This window comes from Rutidosis leptorrhynchoides, chromosome 5 (genome assembly GCF_046630445.1).
Source record: "Rutidosis leptorrhynchoides isolate AG116_Rl617_1_P2 chromosome 5, CSIRO_AGI_Rlap_v1, whole genome shotgun sequence".
Lineage (NCBI taxonomy): Eukaryota > Viridiplantae > Streptophyta > Magnoliopsida > Asterales > Asteraceae > Rutidosis > Rutidosis leptorrhynchoides.
This window is the reverse complement of record NC_092337.1, coordinates 300,704,621-300,728,252: the sequence shown is the minus strand read 5'-3', so window position 1 is coordinate 300,728,252 and position 23,632 is coordinate 300,704,621. Positions and strand designations below refer to the sequence as shown.

The window sequence follows — 23,632 nt, the reverse complement described above, 5'->3', positions numbered from 1 at the left end:
TAATTTCAAAATTTTTGAGGCTCAACATTACAGACTTTGCTTATCGTGTCGGAAACATATAAAGATTAAGTTTAAATTTGGTCGGAAATTTCCGGGTTGTCACACTATCGATTAGACCTGAAAGTTCTATAATTTGAGAAAGAACAATGGAGTCAAATCGTATTTTTATTACAATTGGAACTGAGATTGAATTACAGAGAGAAGAATGAAATTACAACTCGAAAAAACTTGCTAACTATTACAACAGGTCCCTATCTAACTATTGAGCTAACTAGTTTGTAACAATCGTAACAGAATTAACAAATTGGAGCGGTGCTACTATTGAAGATAATATCACGTGAGATGCACACCTTTTCCCAAATTAACCGACACATGATCTGCACATGCCATTTCAAATATAACGTATCATTATGCTGTAAATAATAACTTCGTCTTTTTTATTTTTATTTTTTTTTGAAAAGCAACTTTATTATGAAAATAAAAAAAAATATACATGAGGTGCATAAGAGCATGCACATACACAACACACTGTACATCTAGATTACATATACATACACTTTTAAAACATGCAACTAATGATTACAAACCGCAACAATTTAGCCCGGATCAATGGTGTTAATCATCGGAAAGCTAAACGAGTTAGGATGCAACAACCATTGATGCCAATTTAACGACGAAAATTTTGCCCGACCATTTATCCATTCGAACGATTTTAGATTAATCTCACTAATAAGTTTAGGAGTCGACCAATTTTCATCACGGAATATTTTATTGTTTCTATTTTTCCAAATTAGATATCCCGTGACCCACTCGACCGCTTGCCACATTTTATTAGAAGATCTCGATAACCCACTAATACTCGAACCGCGAAATAGATTCCCCATGGTTGTAGATTGATTAAACCGAGCACCCCACCACTTAAAAATCCCTACCCAAACGTCTCTTGCATATTTACACGTAAGTATGGCGTGATCCACCGACTCAACTTCCAACTCGCACAATGGACAAAGATTGTAATCGAGAGTGATCACGCCTCTCAAGCTCCATTCTCACCAGGATTCTCCCTCTCAAAACCCGCCAAGTGAATAAACCTACCATTTGTGGGAGTAAGTTATTCCTTAAGGTTTCAATAGTGTTTGAATCCTTGGAGAGAATACGATCATATATCTCTTTTGCAATCAAACAAGTGAGGAATTCTTCTTTGCCACTAGGTTTAAACATCCACTTACTGTCACCATCACGAAGGCACGCATGCTTTGAGATTTTTTCCTCTAAATTCACTAGCTCACCATGAAGCCTCACGGATAGCTCCCTTGACCAATTCCAATGAAACACCCACGAACCATTATCGAACACCAAACGGTCATTAACTCGAACTTGTTTGTCATTTTCAATTCTAAAAATTCTAGGAAAGCTCTCTAAAAGAGTAGACTCACCAATCCACTGTTCTTCCCAAAAGAATACATCTCGACCATCACTAAAAACTTTTTCGAAAACAGATTCCAAGCATATGCCGATTTTTGCAAATCCGAACCCACTTTGATTATGTTCCACCACGCTGTACGATTCTTACATGAAGAAGAAGAATTAGTATTTAAAATCCCCAACCCCCCGTCGTCCCCATATATATTTTTGATCACTTTTGCCCATAATGAATTATTTTCCACCCTAAACTGCCACCACCATTTAGACAATAAAGCTAAATTTTTTGACTTTAACAAACAGACATTTAACCCACCCTCCCCATAAGAACAAAGAATAGAATCCCATTTCACCCAAGATAAATTTTTCATCCCCCGCCCCGCCCTAAAAGAACTTACAGCGCATACTTTCGAGAAGGTTGATGATGTTGGCGGGAGCACGAAACAACGAGAAATAGTACAAGGGAATACTACTTAAGACCGCTTTGATAAGTGTTAGCCGTCCACCGAACGACATCGTTCTTGATTTCCAACCCGATAATCTTTTCTTAAGCTTCTCGACTATAGGATCCCAACTATATTTTTTGCACATATTTTGGCCGATGGGCATGCCAAGATACGTGAAAGGCATTTTTCTGACACTACATCCAAAAATTCGAGCCATTCTATCAATCTCTTCACATTTAACACCTATTCCATACAATGAGCTTTTTGACATGTTAACTTTAAGACCCGACGCTTATTCAAAACATGAAAGGGTTTTCCGAATGTTACTTATATTTTTACGACCCCATTCACCGAAAAAAATTGTGTCATCCGCAAATTGTTGGTGTGAAATATTAATTTTGTTTTTCCTACATCCACACCTCTCATCAACCTATCCCTAATCGTAATGTTTGAAAGCAAGTTCAACCCTTCACTAGCAATAATCAATAAATATGGCGATAACGGGTCACCTTGTCTAATACCACTTTGAAGATAAAATTCATCGGTAGGAGACCCGTTAACAAGAACTGAAACCGATGCCGTTCTAAAACACGTATGCATCCATTTTTTTCACCTATCACCGAATCCCATGTTGGACATGATATCTAAAAGAAACTTCCAGTTTTATGAATTCTTAAAGCAACACTGAAGGTGAAAAATAGCATTGTTGAGTTATGTCAATGACGTACAATTCCAATACCAAATACATGTTTAATCATATTACAAAATAACTCTGGTGTGGACGTGGTATATAACTATTTGGTACTTGGGGTAGCGAAGTGGTGGTTGTAGTCACCACATTAAAAGAATAGAGCGGTACCATAGGAATTTCAAAGGTAACTTGCAGCAGATATGTGTTCGTGACTCCAACTTATTGCGTCGTAATTTGAGGAAGTGAGCTGGTAGGTTAAGTTTATGGGGGAAGGCTTCCGTTGGGTGGAGCCTCCATTTCTCTTTCCTCATCATACTCTTCACTTTCGTAGGTAAGAGTTCATCGGCTCTGAAGAATGTCCGTTGCTCGTAAATCCCCCATAACTGACCTGATGTGGTCGTAGTTATTTAATATAAATGTTGTCTATCAATGGTGGCGACTCTGCCGAATTTGGGTCATGGCAGTTTGTGGAGATGAATGCAGTGGGAGTGAATGGTATCCGAATGATAGTTCCCCCTGTTGCAAATTCTAACTGAGTTTGGTTTGAGATAGATGTCAATCTGGGTGAGGTGAACCCAGGTAGTACGTGATTGGAATCAATCATGGTGTCGGTTTAGCACTTTTTTAAACAACTCCCACGGATGGAGCCAATTGTTTGTACACTTTCCGGCGAGCCATATCGAAGTGATAAGGTAGGATAACTCTAATCATGAAGGTATGCGATAAAGGTGTATGTAGAGTGTTTACACTCTTCGTTGGCGGTTCCCCGAAAGTAGAAAGTGTGATTTGCTTTACACCGCCGAGAGGTGACGGAGAACATGTGTGTAAAATGCTATTGAAAATGGATGTGCAATGAGAACATGAATCTTTCAATGCTCATGCCTCCTTATTTGTAGAGGTGTAATAACATCTTTTGAGGCATTGTTGGTTCCCTATGCATTATGGAAAGATTCATTGACTTTCCCTAAATGGGTCCTTACAAGGGAAAACATGGTTGTCCCCAGCCTTGGTTAAATATGGTGGCGGCCGAGCTAGGAATAGTCTACTAACCTAGACTCTTATTTGACCGAGGTTGTGGAGCACTAGATTCAATGTCACCGCTCCATTAACAAGTATAGGTGTCTTTGTACACTCATGTAGTTATGTTTGGCATTTGTTTCATGAAAGAATGTCGCCGAAGTGACCATTATTATGCAGAACTTAAGGGCAGGGTTGAGAATCCGATCAAATATTCTCTATGATCTTATATTGTTCCTCAGGAATTTTCATTTCCATTTGCACACCCCTCCATCTACTTGCTAGCTATCTATATCTATATCTATATCTATATCTATATAGAGTGCATATTATCAAAAACTAGGTCTTCTTTCAAACCCAAAACCAAGAACACAAGTTAACAACAATATGATAATATAGTATAGTATCATATAATATAACACGATGTATGTTTTCTCTACTCATTAATCACAACAGGCCCAACAGCAACAATAAAAATAAATTTGTTTACAAGTACAGAAGAAGAATAAACATGTATGTACAACCAATAAAGTGGTGAATAAACCAGTTCATCTTCCACCAGATAACTCTATAGCATCTTGATTATGGATCGAGTCTTCTCCCCAATCAAATCTTCTTTGTAACCGGTCATACTCTTGTCGACGATTAACTTCAACATTTTGCCATTCTTCCCATCGTTCAGCGAGCCCTTCTCCTTCAAGCATTCGTACAACTTCCGACATTGCTGGTCGGTCTTCAGGTGAATTTTGGGTACACAACAATGCTACTTTAATCATCATCTCAACTTCTTGCATTTCGTAGTTCGTATTTAAATTGCGGTCAACTATTGCATCCAACCTCTTTTCCCTCTCTAGTTTCTTGACCTATAACCGCACCAAACAATTATTCATCAATGTAAACACCTCTAGGGTGGCAACAGGTATAAAGACGGTCATTTTGGGTTAAATGTTACTAAACGTGAATTCAAATGTTCACTACTGCCATCAGGGAACTCGGAATTACTCGACGAGTACTCGGTTTCTGCAACTCGGCAAGTACTCTGCCAAAACTAGGGATTACTAGGAAAATTAGTCAAAATCGGTCAAAGTCAAACATGGTCAACATCCGACCCCGAGTTGCCAAGTACTCTCTAAAAAGTCCCGACCGACTGAGTACTCTCCTAGTATCCATCTTTGCAACCTTGACTGTCACAAGTCATTTTATTTACAAGAAAAATGTATACGTAAATAAAATAATTTAATAACAATTTCTACTAGATTAACCCATTTACTAAGAAATGGGTTAATGTTGTAGTTTAAATCTGACAAGTAAAATAATACGGAGTACAATAATAACGATTAACGATAATCATTTCAACAGGTCAAAGTTCCTCATTGACTATTTATAATGCATAGAATCTCCTGAAGCGTTTTTAATAATCAAAATTATTGATGAAGTGAACAATTTACTTTAATCATCGTTTGCAGGGAAAAAATGCATTTCAGGTCAACACAACCCGTTTGAGCCAAAAAAAAATCTCATTTTGACCCGTCACCCAACCAATGAAATCACCCGTACCTATAATCAATACTAACATAAACACGTATACCACCAAAGAAAGTTATCTTACGTGGTCAAGCAACAAGACATCATCTTCTTCCTCAAGCCGTGAAAAATCTATGGCCCGTTGTCCCGTTACAATTTCAAGAAGCATGATCCCATACCCAAAAATGTCGGTCCTTTCGGACGATTTTCCGGTGGACAGATATTCTGGAGCTATGTGACCCATGGTCCCACGAACTTGAGTCGTCACATTAGTTTTTCTAACGTCAACCAGTTTTGCCAACCCAAAATCACCGACAACGGCTTCAAAATCTTCATCCAGCAATACATTAGCTGCTTTAACGTCCCTATGAATTATTTTAGGATTGCAATGTTCATGAAGGTATTCGAGTCCACGAGCAGTGCCTAAAGCTATCCTCTTCCTTGTAGCCCAATCTAAAACTGCCTCTCCAGGTTTTAGTTCTGCAAAACAATAACATCGCAAATCTAAGAACGTTACCCAATAAAACCATAAAAGAAGCCATTTTTTGTGGGGAAAAAAAAATAAAAAATAACGTTACACTGTTGGGGTGTTTGAGTGCATGTTTTCAAAGTGAGAATCTGATGATTATATATTAAAACCGAATAATCAGTTGTAGTAAAACTGGCAATGGCAAAAAAGTTCGTGTCAATTAGGGTAATCTTTTAACACCGCATTAAGCAAGCAAGCCAAGTTGTGTTGACCCGCAAGCCGCTATGAATGAAGTATATATAAAAGTTGCATTAGATATTATTAGTAGTGCTACACAAGGTTGTATAAGTCAGCCTAGTCGGATATGGGAAGTAGTCCGATTCGACTAGGCCCAAGTCGGTCAACACTAGTCTATGCAGTCGTTGTAAAACTGCCCTATTACGCCTTTTTACCTTTTAATGAACCAGACGATTCGATTTTCCAAAATCCGAATAATTAATTGGTCAACATTGGTCAATAGGTCAAAATCAGATTTAGTTGGTCAAAGTCAAGATTTAGTCTCAAAATGGGACAAATTATCAATCACCATTTTAATATGAATTTAAATTTAAATTAGATTTCAAGAATTCTTGAACAAATGTATACAGTCCGATTACTCCCAGAGTTGCCGATTACTCCCTCAAAAGTCCCGACCAAGTAAACCCCGAGTAGAGATTTTTGCAACCTTGAGTCTATGTCGGTAACTGAATCCTTTATTTATTTATAACCATATCAGATCAGATAGGCCCTTTATAAGTGTTCCCTTAAATATATATGACAATGTATTTTTATTCATTGTAATTTGGCCAAATTTAGATCAGAGATATTCACATAAGCATAGCTAGTACCTCTTAATCGATAAGCAACACTTAAATTCTGCATGTAGGGATACACGAGCAAGCGTTCAGTAGGAGTGGTGCAAAATCCAATGAGACGTAAAAGATTCCTATGAACAGCGACACTTATCATCTCGACTTCACGTTGGAACGCTGCATCGCCACCTGGACTCTCGTAATCGGTTAATCGCTTCACGGCAACTTTAGTATTGTCTCCAAGAACTCCTTTATAAACCTTCCCAAAACCTCCTTGTCCAAGAACGTTTCTTTCATTGAAGTTATCAGTAGCAAGCTGTAGTTCCCTCCATGCAAACCGCTTCAGTTGACCAAACGCAATTCTGCGGTCAACTTCCCCTAAATAACAATCAAAACAAGTATATCAATATTCAATATCAATATCATTAGGGGCCAAATACAAAGCCTTAAAACACAAAAATAATTTGTCAATGTCCTAAATTAACATATGAGAAGTGTTGAAATGAAAATTGATCAGCTTTATCTATACTTGATAAGAAAACTATTACGAGAATTTAAGGTGAAAAAGTATGATTTTATTTTATGCTAAACATTGTTTTGTATAGAGTCATTTCCGCAACAGGATTACTACAAATATTTGAACAATTTCTAATAAAAAAACGTGTGATCTAAATAAAAATTTGAAATCTCTAAAACAACTTACATTGATTAGGGATAATAATTTTTTAATAACAGAATTATCTTAAAAAAAACAGGTCACCTGCAACATCAACAAACACCTCACGTTTGTAGCCTTTGTGCCTACCCCTCCATAAAAACAACATCAAGCATCCGAGCAGAAGAAGAACAAGAACTCCAGCAATTACTCCTATTATAATTTTTGCCTTCGATTTCTTTGAAGCATCTACCACGTAATGATTTGATATGGACATACGTTAGTCATGATTCATAGTCATCAGTACATGGGTTAGGTAAAGGGTAAAAATGGGTAATTTGTTAATACAGGCTGGGTCCAAAATTGGTATTTTAGATTGTCATTTCGTTAATAATCTAACCTTTTCAAATTAAGTATTTATATCTATAAAGTAGTATGGACTAAAAACACATTTTGGGCCACTTATGACCTGTTCCCTTATCTGTTAATGTTTCGGTTTTTTCTAACGAGATGTTGTTAAGACGCATAAATATCTTGTACATTTGAATAACTGACACAAAAAAGTCAATTTTAACCTCTATGTATAATACACGTATGCATGTTAACGCAGTCATTAGAAAAATCCTAATGTTTTTGATCAAGTAATTTCATTTGATGACTAAATATAAAACATAGCCCAGAACCTACTCATTCATATGTAATATTTTGAATGGAAAACCTCCAATAATAATTACTTAATATTAATATTATAAATCAAACTACCTCCAGAATCAGATGTGCAAGAATGGGTATAATTGAAGCCACAGTTCAATCTGTTCCCTGTAAAACTGTGATAAGCTGTCAACGAGCTTGAACCGCTAAATTTAAAAAAAAAAAAATTCCATCTCTAAATTGAAACATACGTACTTGAATTTAGAAACTTGAAACAAATTATCTGGAATTTGACCACTGAGGTTGTTGTAACCAAGTGAACTGCACTCAAGTAGTTACAATGACGAAATACAATTAAGAATAACAACATAAACTCAATTTTTGAAGTTATATTAATTCAGTCGTATGTAGAGGTGGCCAGATGGGTGGGTCAGCAGGTTGGGTAACTGATCATATTTTAGTACACTTCAGACTGGGTTTACCCAAAAACACATTTTTGTCCATTTTTTAACTTTATTTATAAATAATTACAGTATATGTTAAAATAATTATTTCAAAAACAGTAATTTTTTTTATTTTTTTTTTTTTTTTTTACGAGGAAACCCCCTAGCGACGAGCCATAATGGCTCCCCTCTAGTTGGTAAACCCCGGGCAAATATTCAAAAACAGTATTAGCACCATGAAAATCTAAATATTCAAATAAAATGATGTACCATGGTTGTAAATATTAAAATAGAACTTTGGGAGATTTTTAACCCAATTGACCCACATCAACCCACTTTAGATGTAAACGGATGAAGATTAACATCATGTGACTCATATTATTCACTTACATGCTAGTCAAGTTTGGTAGACTTGAAAGTGAGTCGGGGATAGGCCCTTCAAGATCGTTTTGGCTCAAGATCCTACATTATACAAATTAAAAAGAACCCGCATTAAAATGAGTAAATATTATCAACGACGCGCTAAAGAATACAAATCACTTACAGAAATTGAAGATTCTTAAGATTTCCAAGTGAAGATGGTATTTGTCCAATTAAACGATTGCTTTCCAAATCCAACATCGTTAAGCTAGTCAGATTACCGTATTCTTCGGGTATTCCCCCTGTTATTTGATTCCCTTGCAAAGAACTGAAGGAGATCATTAGCAAAAGCAAGGTTGTAATAGTCCCTAATCAACTTCACACATAATAGCATAAATTATAAGGAAAATTACACAATTTTTCTACGTAAAATCCTAATCGTATTTGGTAACGAGAAGAGGTTTTGTCTTAACTAACATCAGTTGTAACAAGCATTGATTTTCATACCAAAACACTTAAATTTGATATTCTATATTGAGAAAAAAGGTCCACTATATAATACAAATGTACATTTGTCATATCCTACAATATTTTACAGGGCTTGTAGACAACACTAGTATCTGATATTATGAACATCAAATGTGGATTGGTCTTGTTCTATTAAAAGTTCATTAATGGATAAGGGACGGATAAAAAGTAATAACATTCCTATTAGACCATCTGGGTTCTGCATGTTAGTTTTGACCCAAGTAACCAGTGGCGGTACCAGGATTTTTTTTCACCGGGGGCAAAAAAAAAATTAAAACCGTAGCAAATTTTTTGGGCAAAATATGGAGATTTTAGGGCAAAAAAATGGAGGTTTTTAGCTAAATTATGGAGGTTTGGGGCAAAATTTGAAGGTTTGGGGGCAAAATTTGAAGGTTTGGGGGCAAAATTTGGATATTTTTGGGTAAAATTTGAAGGTTTTGGGGCAGAATATGTAGGTTTTGGGGGGGAAAAAATTTACCGAGGGCAAAATCGAAAGTCCAAAATTTTTACACTGAAAATTGCAAATCCACTGGGGGCAGCCGCCCCCGCTTGTTCCTTCATAAAATCGCCCCTGCAAGTAACCATGGTTCGAAACTAGAGAAACTTTCTGCTTCGGCATTATATACATATGTAATATGTAATCGATGGCCGCCAAAAGGTCCCTTTTACCCCTTTTTTAAAATGTAATTGATTGATAATTGATAAACTGTGAAAAAATATTTTTTAGGAAAAAACAGTCGATTGACCAGTTTCAACGACAACTTATACATAAAATCTATTATATGATTAAAATGCATACATACAGTATGGTAAGCTTTGACAGAACTTTTATTCTTGGTGACAATGTTCCTGTAAATCCCATGAACGACATAGATCTGCAATAAAATTATAATTATTAAATTACTAAAAGAACCCTATAGATCATTTTACAAATCTACATAATGGTGACTTACACAGAGATAACATTTAGATTTGGATCACAATTTACTTTAGACCAAGTACAAGGATTAACTTGATTCTGGTTCCAGTCTGTAAGCTGACTCGGTGAAGCCTTAAGCGAACTTCTCAGATCAAAAAGTGCATCTCCTGCAAATATTACCGTTCGCTTAACGTTATAAAAATATCTAATGCTACCTATGTGCCAATACTAATTGAACACAACTCCAAATAGAAATGGCAAAATGGGCGGGTAGCGGGTTGACTAAGCTCAAAGCGACTAACTATTCCATGTTGGTCAAACGGGGCGGAACTAAATATTACTACAAAAGATAACTTTCGTTCCATTGTATATTGTGATTATTGAGCTATGTTAGTTACAACAGTCGCATACAAGAAAAATGTACCTTGAGCATCAGGCGCTACCAAATGCAAATTTCCCAGTAACAGAATTAAAACTATTATCTCCATCTCACAAGATAATAGTAGCTAATGACTTAGTCCAAGTATCAGTACGATATCCACTTTCAATGTACATGATACATTATTATTTCTGCATTTGAAATCCATCGTAAACTTATATCAATAAATTTAGCATAAAAAACATTAATCATAAAGAACTTATCACCATGAATAGCTAAATTTGCATTATTAACAAAAAAATATATACTATCTTCCTTCAAAACAAACTTGGTCACAAAAAGTATCCAACTTATATGTATCCATTCCACATATATATATAAATCAAATTAATCTAGCATGAACAGATAAAACCTTATCCGTTTACAAGTATAAATATATAAACCAATAAATAGAAATAAAATGGTTTTTTGTTCACATATATTTGGAAAATTTGAACTTTCCCAATTCTGATATATGTAGAGACCCCTAAATACCCACCAACCTCATTTGGACCTTGCCTTTCAAAAAAAAAAAAAAAAAAAAAAAAAAAAAAAAAAAGACCCCTAAATATTTAGAATATCATAATCATTAACCGTTCTAATCATCTTTCTAAATTAGTACCAATAATAAACTCCACAATAAGTAAAGGATAAAGATTGTTAACACAATTAGTAACAAACTCAACAATAACCAATTACTTTATATAAACCTAAACAAAAACTAAAGTAAGAAAGAAAAAAAAAAAATTAGCGACTAGCTTCAGTTATTCAATACATAATTAACTCAAACAAACAGTCTCACAAAATCATGTAATCATGTCACTTAAATAACCAGTATTTGTCCCAAAAATCCGAATATAAATAATATAATAAATAAAACAATATATAATTGGAAATCAGAGACACGAAAAGAAGAAGAAAAAAAAACAGTGCAGAAGTATCTGAGCAGAAGCAAAGTAGATCGAAGTTAGTTACCTTTTTGAAGGATCAGAATGAGAAGAAGATGTAAAGTAAAACGTATAGTGGTAGTAACTAGTAAGTCAATAGTTAAAGCTTTTTGAGTTTGTCCTTCTTCATAAAATAAATTATTATCAATTATTAATAATCAAATTAATTAAATATTGTGATGAAATGTGAAAAAGGTAGAGTAATGATGATAAGCACCGTACCACATATGGTGGGTAGGTGATGGCCCTCAAAACGACATATTTCTGCAATTATTTTATTTCCCTGGGGTGTTAATCTTCGCGATGTTGATTGAGATTCAGCAAACCAAGATTTGTGTTTTACTCTATTCAGTCATGGCTGCTGCTAATATATTATGAAAATATAATATCGATTGGTCTATTTATATTCGTTTATAAATTTATTGATGTTGATATATTTATAATTATTAATTAATTAATATTAATTGTTAGAAACAGGATATGAGAAATGATAATCTTGATAATGATAATTCTTGAATTGTTATATAAAATGGTTTGTGTCTGTGAATATGATAGCTAGATTCATCCTTAAATCATGTAGTTAATTTCCTAATCCAATATTAACTCAATTTGGGACGGATTGCACGAAATCAAAATTGGAATAATACAAAGAATGAATTGTTGTCTTAGCTAAAAGAAAACAACTCTAAACAATTGTAGAAAACTAGTTGTGGAGCTCTCGCTTCGCGCGGGGGGCTCCGTTTTGAATGCGAGTTAAAAAAAAAGTCTTTCCTTTTGTGGATCTATTTTGTAAAAAAGAATTTTTTTCGACATCTAACATTGAAGGGTTGTTCCTTTTGTGAAAGTTGCTTTTTTAGCGTTAAAGTTAGTTGATCTATTTTGTAAAAAAAATATTTTTCGACATCTTTTGGTAGCATTGAAGGGTTGTTTCTTTTAAGAAAGTTGCTTCTTTTATCGTTGGAGACAAAAAAAAATGTAGCACAGTAGTGTCCTATGTGAGTCCTACTGTTTGAGCGCAGTGTAGAAGCCGGTAAAGCGTGGTGGGTGTTTTTGGTGTTAGTGATGGGATAAATAATAATTTATAATATAGGTATAAAGTAGGGGGTTCGATTTGTATTTTAATGAAGGTTAGTGGGTTGGTTTGTAAAAAATAAAAAATTGAATAGTACTATTTATAACAAATAAGACAAATTTTGTCTATTAGTTATATTGGTAATATTTCTAGATGTAGAGTGTTGAAAGTGTGCTTAGATTTTTGAAAATCTGTAACCTTTCTCCAAGAAATGGAGTCTTATATCTATAATAGTCGAAAATGTGCAATGAAGTGTTGCAACTTTTAATAAATATCCATGATTAAATGACACATTACTTGACAATGGACATTATTGAAATGGTGCAATTATACTTTAATAAAGCATGTAAACATGTCTCAAAACGTCCAGGAAAACAAAACAACCTTTCATGAACCGTTTTGTAAATGATATGTTGCAAACGTTCTGCAGAACCTGCAGAGGGATGCGGCGCATCCTTCAAGATATGCGGCGCATCTCTTGTAGTGACCCGAACTTTTCCATGTTTATATATATATTAAATGAAATTGTTATTTACATTATTAAGTGTTTCCAACATATTAAGCAATCAAACTTGTTAAGACGATTAATTGAAATAGGTTTCATATAGACAATTGACCACCCAAGTTGACCGGTGATTCACGAACGTTAAAACTTGTAAAAACTATATGATGACATATATAGTTAACATGATATTATGATAAGTAAAAATATCATTAAGTATATTAATAATGAACTACATATGTAAAAACAAGACTACTAACTTAATGATTTTGAAACGAGACATATATGTAACGATTATAGTTGTAACGACATTTAATGTATATATATCATATTAAGAGATATTCGTACATCATAATATCATGATAATATAATAATTTAAAATCTCATTTGATATTATAAACATTGGGTTAACAACATTTAACAAGATCGTTAACCTAAAGGTTTCAAAACAACACTTACATGTAACGACTAACGATGACTTAACGACTCAGTTAAAATGTATATACATGTAGTGTTTTAATATGTATTCATACACTTTTGAAAGACTTCAAGACACTTATCAAAATACTTCTATTTAACAAAAATGCTTACAATTACATCCTCGTTCAGTTTCATCAACAATTCTACTCGTATGCACCCGTATTCGTACTCGTACAATACACAGCTTTTAGATGTATGTACTATTGGTATATACACTCCAATGATCAGCTCTTAGCAGCCTATGTGAGTCACCTAACACATGTAGGAACCATCATTTGGCAACTAGCATGAAATATCTCATAAAATTACAAAAATATGAGTAATCATTCATGACTTATTTACATGAAAACAAAATTACATATCCTTTATATCTAATCCATACACCAATGACCAAAAACACCTACAAACACTTTCATTCTTCAATTTTCTTCATCTAATTGATCTCTCTCAAGTTCTATCTTCAAGTTCTAAGTGTTCTTCATAAATTCTACAAGTTCTAGTTTCATAAAATCAAGAATACTTCCAAGTTTGCTAGCTTACTTCCAATCTTGTAGAGTGATCATCCAACCTCAAGAAATCTTTCTTATTTACAGTAAGATATCTTTCTAATACAAGGTAATACTCATACTCAAACTTTGATTCAATTTCTATAACTATAACAATCTTATTTCGAGTGAAAATCTTACTTAAACTGTTTTCGTGTCATGATTCTGCTTCAAGAACTTTCAAGCCATCCAAGGATCCTTTGAAGCTAGATCCATTTTTCTCATTTCCAGTAGCTTTATCCAGAAAACTTGAGGTAGTAATGATGTTCATAACATCATTCGATTCATACATATAAAGCTATCTTATTCGAAGGTTTAATCTTGTAATCACTAGAACATAGTTTAGTTAATTCTAAACTTGTTCGCAAATAAAAGTTAATCCTTCTAACTTGACTTTTAAAATCAACTAAACACATGTTCTATATCTATATGATATGCTAACTTAATGATTTAAAACCTGGAAACACGAAAAACACCGTAAAAATGGATTTACGCCGTCGTAGTAACACCGCGGGCTGTTTTGGGTTAGTTAATTAAAAACTATGATAAACTTTGATTTAAAAGTTGTTCTTCTGGGAAAATGATTTTTCTTATGAACATGAAACTATATCCAAAAATCATGGTTAAACTCAAAGTGGAAGTATGTTTTCTAAAATGGTCATCTAGACGTCGTTCTTTCGACTGAAATGACTACCTTTACAAAAACGACTTGTAACTTATATTTTCGACAATAAACCTATACTTTTTCTATTTAGATTCATAAAATAGAGTTCAATATGAAACCATAGCAATTTGATTGACTCAAAACGGATTTAAAATGAAGAAGTTATGGGTAAAACAAGATTGGATAATTTTTCTTGTTGTAGCAACGTGAAAATTGGTAACAAATCTATATTAATCATATCCTAGCTAACTTATATTGTATTATACATGTATTCTAATATATTATGTAATCTTGGGATACCATAGACAGGTATGCAAATGTTTTGACATATCATATCGACCCATGTGTATATATTATTTGGAACAACCATAGACACTCTATATGCAGTAATGTGGGAGTTAGCTATACAGGGTTGAGGTTGATTCCAAAAATATATATACTTTGAGTTGTGATCTAGCCTGAGACGTGTATACACTGGGTCGTGGATTGATTCAAGATAATATATATCAATTTTTTTCTGTACATCTAACGTTGGACAACTAGTTGTAGGTTACTAACGAGGACAGCTGACTTAATAAACTTAAAATATCAAAATGTATTAAAAGTGTTGTAAATATATTTTGAATATACTTTGATATATATGTACATATTTGTTATAGGTTCGTGAATCGACCAGTGGCCAAGTCTTACTTCCCGACGAAGTAAAAATCTGTGAAAGTGAGTTATAGTCCCACTTTTAAAATCTAATATTTTTGGGATGAGAATACATGCAGGTTTTATAAATGATTTACAAAATAGACACAAGTACGTGAAACTACATTCTATGGTTGAATTATCGAAATCGAATATGCCCCTTTTTATTAAGTCTGGTAATCTAAGAATTCGGGAACAGACACCCTAATTGACGCGAATCCTAAAGATAGATCTATTGGGCCTAACAAACCCCATCCAAAGTACCGGATGCTTTAGTACTTCGAAATTTATATCATATCCGAAGGGTGTCTCGGAATGATGGGGATATTCTTATATATGCATCTTGTTAATGTCGGTTACCAGGTGTTCACCATATGAATGATTTTTATCTCTATGTATGGGATGTATATTGAAATATGAAATCTTGTGGTCTATTCTTACGATTTGATATATATAGGTTAAACCTATAACTCACCAACATTTTTGTTGACGTTTAAAGCATGTTTATTCTTAGGTGAATATTAAGAGCTTCCGCTGTTGCATACTAAAATAAGGACAAGATTTGGAGTCCATGTTTGTATGATATTATGTAAAAACTGCATTCAAGAAACATATATCGATGTAATATATTTCTATTGTAAACCATTATGTAATGGTCGTGTGTAAACAGTATATTTTAGATTATCATTATTTGATAATCTACGTAATGCTTTTGAAACCTTTATTGATAAAATAAAGGTTGTGGTTGTTTTAAAAATGAATGCAGTCTTTGAAAAACGTCTCATATAGAGGTCAAAACCTCGCAACGAAATCAATTAATATGGAAGGTTTATAATCAATATGAACGGGACATTTCAGTTGGTATTCGAGCATTGGTCTTAGAGAACCAGAATTTTGCATTAGTGTGTCTTATTGAGTTTGTTAGGATGCATTAGTGAGTCTGGACTTCGACCGTGTTTACTTGAAAAATGATTGCTTAACAAATTTTGTTGGAAACTATATATTTTTAACATGTGAATATTATGTGATATATTAATCTCTTAACGCGTTTGATATTATGTGATAGATGTCTACCTCTAGAACAAGTCCCATTGACTCACCTAATAATAATGAAGAGTCAAATGTAAATTGGAATGATTCGTGGACTGATTCACAAGTTCCCGAAGAGGAACCGGAAGAAGAGTCGAAACCGGAAGAAGAATCGGAACCGGAAGAAGAAATAGAACCAGTGGGGGAAATAATAAAACGGTTAAGTAGAAAAAAATCCTCAACCAACCGACCAAAGTTAATTATGGTCAATGGTGTTTCCGCCAAGGAAGCAAAGTATTGGGAGGATTACCAATTCTCCAATGAATCGGATCCCGACAAGGATTCCGATGATGTTATAGAAATTACCCCAACAAAATTTAATAAGGCAAAAGAGAACAATAAGAGAAAGGGCATAAAAATAGAGAAATTTGATTCCAAACACGATGAACTTTATATGTATCGTCAACACCCGTATTTCTTAAGTTGTGACAATAACCCGGGAACCTCTAAACCACCAGGTTTTTCTAAACCAATGTGGAAAACGACGGCTCCTATTAGGGGAACATCATATATCCCTAGAAACTTGGCAAAACGAACCAAAACCGAAGAAGAAGAAACGAGGGAGTCGGAATAAGATAGTTGTATTCGTGTGGTGTAATATATGTAATATAGTGTGCTTATGCTTTATGATATATGTAAAAATTGCTTGTATTAATAAGTATTTTTTTTTATGAATCTAACTCTTGTCTATTTTACAGTATAAAAACACAAAATGGATAGACAACCCAATATTTTAAGAGACCTACCCGGAGACATGATTGATGAAATCTTGTCTAGAGTCGGTCAGAATTCCTCGGCACAACTATTTAAGGCGAGATCAGTTTGTAAGACATTCAAAGAACGTTCCAAGAATGCCTTGATTTATAAAAGGCTTTCGTTCGAAAGATGGGGGATATCACATTGGGAAATCCATAAGTTACGATGTGTTTACTTTGACGCATATATTGCGGGGAACCCAAATGCTATTTTACGCAACGGGTTAAGAAATTATTTTCACTCAATATATCCGAATATAGGACTTCGTGATTTAGAAAAAGCGGCTAACATGCAACATAAAGAAGCATGTTATGCTTACGGGGTAGTAATGTTCGCTTCTCACCAAAGTGAGAACAAGAACATCGGGCTACAACTATTAAACAAAACGTTCCCACAAGTGACGGAGTCGGTAATTGGGGTAAGAAATGAGGTTTTTAGGTTATTACGAGACTGTTGGTCATTACATAACCTTCATCCTTTTGACGACGTTACAACACATTGTCTTACTATCGGTCACAATGGTTATGTTCCACAAAATCAAGGATGGGAAGTGGTATTAGTAAAACCAGAATGCATGACTTGTTTCTAGACGTATGAATTACGTGTCTTTATTGCCTTTGCTGAACGCCTTATTTATTAACTAGAATTATCATCACAACTACTTTGTATCAAAGTTTTATGTGCTATATTTCATGCTATATGTAAAAAAAAGCGGTATTGTAAGTTTGCAAGTTATTGTATAAAGGTTTGTATATGATTTTTTTTTTTTTTGTGATTAGTTTTTCATATAGAATTGTAGTAGTTGAAATGGTATGTTAGCTACTAAGTATGAACTTAACGGGTAGGTACTACCCAAATTAAAGAGTATAAAACGCTAATATGAAGAAAGAGCTTTTATAAATAAGTTCATATTACGCTACGAAATACTATTGACTACTCTTGATATTCTATATGATTAACTAGTTTCATTTGACTATTTTGAAGGAAATGGCACCGACTACTCGACACACCTTGAATATGAGCGAAGAGGAATTTCGTGCCTTTCTTGCTTCAAACATAGCCGCAGTACAGGCTGCGCTACATACCAACAATACCTTGGATCTAGCAGTACAGGAAATCGTGTAGGATGCACCTACAAAGAATTCACTGCCTGCAAACCTTTGGAATTTGATGGAACCGAAGGACCGATCGGATTGAAACTGTGGACCGAGAAGGTCGAATCGGTGTTTGCCATAAGTAAGTGTACTGAAGAGGACAAAGTGAAGTACGCTACGCATACCTTCATAGGTTCTGCGTTAACATGGTGGAATACCTAACTAGAGCAAGTGGGACAAGATGATGCTTACGCACTACCGTGGTCAGCATTCAAGCACTTGATGAACGAGAAGTACTGTCCCAGAACCGAGGTCAATAAGCTCAAGACAGAACTTAGAGGGTTACGAACCCAAGGATTTAATATTACCACCTACAAAAGACGATTCACAGAATTATGCCTATTGTGTCCGGGAGCGTTCGAAGATGAGGAAGAGAAGATCGACGCATTTGTGAAAGGATTACCGGAAAGAATCCAAGAAGATATAAGTTCACACGAGCCCGCCCCCATACAACAGGCATGTAGAATGGAAACTAGTGAACCAGATTGAATAAAGAATTAAAGAACAGACTGCTGAAGAGGCTAATGTGAAGCAAGTCAAAAGAAAGTGGGAGGAAAACGGTGATAAGAATCACCAATACAACAACCACAGCAATTACAACAATAATCGCACAACTATCCCAACAATCGCAACATCAATCGCAACTACAACAAACGGCCCAACAACAATAACAACAACAACAACAACAACAACAACAACAACAACTACAACAATCATCCCAACAACAATAATAACCGCAACAACAACAACAATCAGAAGCAGCTATGCCAAAGGTGTGAAAAGTATCACTCGGGGTTCAGCACCAAATTTTGCAACAAGTGTAAAAGAAATGGTCATAGCGCGGCGAAGTGTGAGGTCTACGGACCAGGGGTTAACAGAACGAAAGGAACAAATGGTGTCGGAACGAGTAATGGCGGAGCAAGTAGTGTCGGAGCAAGTTATGCCAATGTAGTTTGTTATAAATGTGGAAAACCGGGCCATATTATTAGAAATTGCCCGAACCAGGAGAACACGAATGGACAAGGCCGCGGAAGAGTTTTTAATATTAATGCGGCAGAGGCACAGGAAGACCCGGAGCTTGTTACGGGTACGTTTCATATTGACAATAAATCTGCTTACGTTTTATTTGATTCGGGTGCGGATAGAAGCTATATGAGTAGAGATTTTTGTGCTAAGTTAAGTTGTCCATTGACGCCTTTGGATAGTAAATTTTTACTCGAATTAGCAAATGGTAAATTAATTTCAGCAGATAATATATGTCGGAATCGAGAAATTAAACTGGTTAGCGAAACATTTAAGATTGACTTGATACCAGTAGAGTTAGGGAGTTTTGATGTGATAATCGGTATGGACTGGTTGAAAGAAGTGAAAGCAGAGATCGTTTGTTACAAAAATGCAATTCGCATTATACGAGAAAAAGGAAAACCCTTAATGGTGTACGGAGAAAAGGGCAACACGAAGCTACATCTTATTAGTAATTTGAAGGCACAAAAACTAATAAGAAAAGGTTGCTATGCTGTTCTAGCACACGTCGAGAAAGTACAAACTGAAGAAAAGAGCATCAATGATGTTCCCGTCGCAAAAGAATTTCCCGATGTATTTCCGAAAGAATTATCGGGATTACCCCCACATCGATCCGTTGAATTTCAAATAGATCTTGTACCAGGAGCTGCACATATAGCTCGTGCTCCTTACAGACTCGCACCCAGCGAGATGAAAGAACTGCAAAGCCAATTACAAGAACTTTTAGAGCGTGGTTTCATTCGACCAAGCACATCACCGTGGGGAGCTCCTGTTTTGTTTGTCAAGAAGAAAGATGGTACATTCAGGTTGTGTATCGACTACCGAGAGTTGAACAAATTTACCATCAAGAACCGCTACCCACTACCGAGAATCGACGACTTATTTGATCAACTACAAGGCTCGTCTATTTATTCAAAGATTGACTTACGTTCCGGGTATCATCAAATGCGGGTGAAAGAAGATGATATTCCAAAGACTGCTTTCAGAACACGTTACGGTCATTACGAGTTTATGGTCATGCCGTTTGGTTTAACTAATGCACCAGCTGTGTTCATGGACCTTATGAACCGAGTGTGTGAACCATACCTTGACAAGTTTGTCATTGTTTTCATTGATGACATACTTATTTACTCAAAGAATGACCAAGAATACGGTGAACATTTGAGAAAGGTGTTAGAAGTATTGATGAAGGAAGAATTGTACGCTAAGTTTTCAAAGTGTGCATTTTGGTTGGAAGAAGTTCAATTCCTCGGTCACATAGTGAACAAAGAAGGTATTAAGGTGGATCCGGCAAAGATAGAAACTGTTGAAAAATGGGAAACCCCGAAAACTCCGAAACACATACGCCAGTTTTTAGGACTAGCTGGTTACTACAGAAGGTTCATCCAAGACTTTTCTAGAATAGCAAAACCCTTGACTGCATTAACGCATAAAGGGAAGAAATTTGAATGGAAGGATGAACAAGAGAAAGCATTTCAGTTATTGAAGAAAAAGCTAACTACGGCACCTATATTGTCATTGCCTGAAGGGAATGATGATTTTGTGATTTATTGTGACGCATCAAAGCAAGGTCTCGGTTGTGTATTAATGCAAAGAACGAAGGTGATTGCTTATGCGTCTAGACAATTGAAGATTCACGAGCAAAATTATACGACGCATGATTTGGAATTAGGCGCGGTTGTTTTTGCATTAAAGACTTGGAGGCACTACTTATATGGGGTCAAAAGTATTATATATACCGACCACAAAAGTCTTCAACACATATTTAATCAGAAACAACTGAATATGAGGCAGCGTAGGTGGATTGAATTGTTGAATGATTACGACTTTGAGATTCGTTACCACCCGGGGAAGGCAAATGTGGTAGCTGACGCCTTGAGTAGGAAGGACAGAGAACCCATTCGAGTAAAATCTATGAATATAATGATTCACAATAACCTTACTACTCAAATAAAGGAGGCGCAACAAGGAGTTTTAAAAGAGGGAAATTTAAAGGATGAAATACCCAAAGGATCGGAGAAGCATCTTAATATTTGGGAAGACGGAACCCGGTATAGGGCTGAAAGGATTTGGGTACCAAAATTTGGAGATATGAGAGAAATGGTACTTAGAGAAGCTCATAAAACCAGATACTCAATACATCCTGGAACGGGGAAGATGTACAAGGATCTCAAGAAACATTTTTGGTGGCCGGGTATGAAAGCCGATGTTGCTAAATACGTAGGAGAATGTTTGACGTGTTCTAAGGTCAAAGCTGAGCATCAGAAACCATCAGGTCTACTTCAACAACCCGAAATCCCGGAATGGAAATGGGAAAACATTACCATGTATTTCATCACTAAATTGCCAAGGACTGCAAGTGGTTTTGATACTATTTGGGTAATAGTTGATCATCTCACCAAATCAGCACACTTCCTGCCAATAAGATAAGATGACAAGATGGAGAATTTAGCACGACTGTATTTGAAGGAAGTCGTCTCCAGACATGGAATACCAATCTCTATTATCTCTGTTAGGGATGACAGATTTATTTCAAGAATCTGGCAGACATTACAGCAAGCATTAAGAACCCGTCTAGACATGAGTACTGCCTATCATCCACAAACAGATGGGCAGAGTGAAAGGACGATACAAACGCTTGAAGACATGCTACGAGCATGTGTTATTGATTTCGGAAACAGTTGGGATCGACATCTACCGTTAGCAGAATTTTTCTATAACAACAGCTACCATTCAAGCATTGAGATGGCGCCGTTTGAAGCAATTTATGGTAGAAAGTACAGGTCTCCGATTTATTGGAGTGAAGTGGGGGATAGACAGATTACGGGTCCAGAGATAATACAAGAAACTACCGAGAAGATCATCCAAATTCAACAACGGTTGAAAACCACCCAAAGTCGACAAAAGAGCTACGCTGACATTAAAAGAAAAGATATAGAATTTGAAATTGGAGAGATGGTCATGCTTAAAGTTGCACCTTGGAAAGGTGTTGTTCGATTTGGTAAACGAGGGAAATTAAATCCAAGGTATATCGGACCATTCAAGATTATTGATCGTGTCGGACCAGTAGCTTACCGACTTGAGTTACCTCAACAACTCGCGGCTGTACATAACACTTTCCACGTCTTGAATTTGAAGAAATGTTTTGATAAAGAAGATCTCACTATTCCGTTAGATTAAATCCAAATCAACGAAAAACTTCAATTCATCGAAGAACCCGTCGAAATAATGGATCGTGAGGTTAAAAGACTTAAGCAAAACAAGATACCAATTGTTAAGGTTCGATAGAAAGCTCGTAGAGGACCTGAGTTCACCTGGGAACGAGAAGATCATATGATGAAGAAATACCCGCATTTATTTCCAGAAGATACGTCAACACCTCCAACAGCTTAAAATTTCGGGACGAAATTTATTTAACTGGTAGGTACTGTAGTGACCCGAACTTTTCCATGTTTATATATATATTAAATGAAATTGTTATTTACATGATTAAGTGTTTCCAACATATTAAGCAATCAAACTTTTTAAGACTTGATTAATTGAAATAGGTTTCATATAGACAATTGACCACCCAAGTTGACCGGTGATTCACGAACGTTAAAACTTGTAAAAACTATATGATGACATATATATGGTTATATATATATAGTTAACATGATATTATGATAAGTAAAAATATCATTAAGTATATTAATAATGAACTACATATGTAAAAACAAGACTACTAACTTAATGATTTTGAAACGAGACATATATGTAACGATTATCGTTGTAACGACATTTAATGTATATATATCATATTAAGAGATATTCGTACATCATAATATCATGATAATATAATAATTTAAAATCTCATTTGATATTATAAACATTGGGTTAACAACATTTAACAAGATCGTTAACCTAAAGGTTTCAAAACAACACTTATATGTAACGACTAACGATGACTTAACGACTCAGTTAAAATGTATATACATGTAGTGTTTTAATATGTATTCATACACTTTTGAAAGACTTCAAGACACTTATCAAAATACTTCTATTTAACAAAAATGCTTACAATTACATCCTCGTTCAGTTTCATCAATAATTCTACTCGTATGCACCCTTATTCGTACTCGTACAATACACAGCTTTTAGATGTATGTACTATTGGTATATACACTCCAATGATCAGCTCTTAGTAGCCCATGTGAGTCACCTAACACATGTGGGAACCATCATTTAGCAACTAGCATGAAATATCTCATAAAATTACAAAAATATGAGTAATCATTCATGACTTATTTACATGAAAACAAAATTACATATCC

General features: G+C 35.0%; 2 protein-coding genes across 3 annotated transcripts; both read right to left on the bottom strand.

Moving 5' to 3' along the window:
* Window positions 1-981: 981 nt before the first annotated feature.
* Window positions 982-2,139, bottom strand: LOC139849450 (uncharacterized). Its single transcript, XM_071839108.1, has 2 exons — window positions 1,830-2,139; window positions 982-1,568 (listed from the first exon to the last, which is right to left on the bottom strand). The coding sequence occupies exons 1-2, from the start codon at window positions 2,137-2,139 to the stop codon at window positions 982-984; spliced, it is 897 nt and encodes a 298-aa protein (XP_071695209.1).
* A 1,825-nt stretch (window positions 2,140-3,964) lies between these two features.
* LOC139847485 (probable LRR receptor-like serine/threonine-protein kinase At5g10290) lies at window positions 3,965-11,703 on the bottom strand. 2 transcript variants are annotated; one of them, XM_071837159.1, is made up of 13 exons: window positions 11,564-11,703; window positions 11,370-11,465; window positions 10,401-10,546; window positions 10,011-10,143; window positions 9,861-9,932; window positions 8,714-8,857; window positions 8,560-8,631; window positions 7,982-8,047; window positions 7,838-7,902; window positions 7,181-7,324; window positions 6,457-6,798; window positions 5,186-5,580; window positions 3,965-4,439 (listed from the first exon to the last, which is right to left on the bottom strand). In XM_071837159.1, exons 3-13 carry the CDS (start codon window positions 10,462-10,464, stop codon window positions 4,125-4,127), a joined length of 1,812 nt encoding a protein of 603 aa, XP_071693260.1. In that variant the 5' UTR covers window positions 10,465-10,546; window positions 11,370-11,465; window positions 11,564-11,703; the 3' UTR covers window positions 3,965-4,124. The 2 variants fall into 2 exon arrangements, with proteins under 2 accessions (XP_071693260.1, XP_071693261.1); XM_071837160.1 differs by lacking the exon at window positions 11,370-11,465 and having other exon boundaries at window positions 11,564-11,582.
* Between the last annotated feature and the right edge of the window lie 11,929 nt (window positions 11,704-23,632).

Coding starts and splice junctions, on each gene's coding strand:
- LOC139849450 (XM_071839108.1), bottom strand. CDS start 2,139: ATGTCAAAAAGCTCATTGTATGGAATAGGTGTTAAATGTGAAGAGATT. Junction 1,569..1,829: donor CATCATCAACCTTCTCGAAA/GTATGCGCTGTA, acceptor TCTTCATGTAAG/AATCGTACAGCGTGGTGGAA.
- LOC139847485 (XM_071837159.1), bottom strand. CDS start 10,464: ATGGAGATAATAGTTTTAATTCTGTTACTGGGAAATTTGCATTTGGTA. Junction 8,632..8,713: donor CTTAAGAATCTTCAATTTCT/GTAAGTGATTTG, acceptor TGTATAATGTAG/GATCTTGAGCCAAAACGATC. Junction 5,581..6,456: donor TGTTGCTTATCGATTAAGAG/GTACTAGCTATG, acceptor ATTGTTTTGCAG/AACTAAAACCTGGAGAGGCA.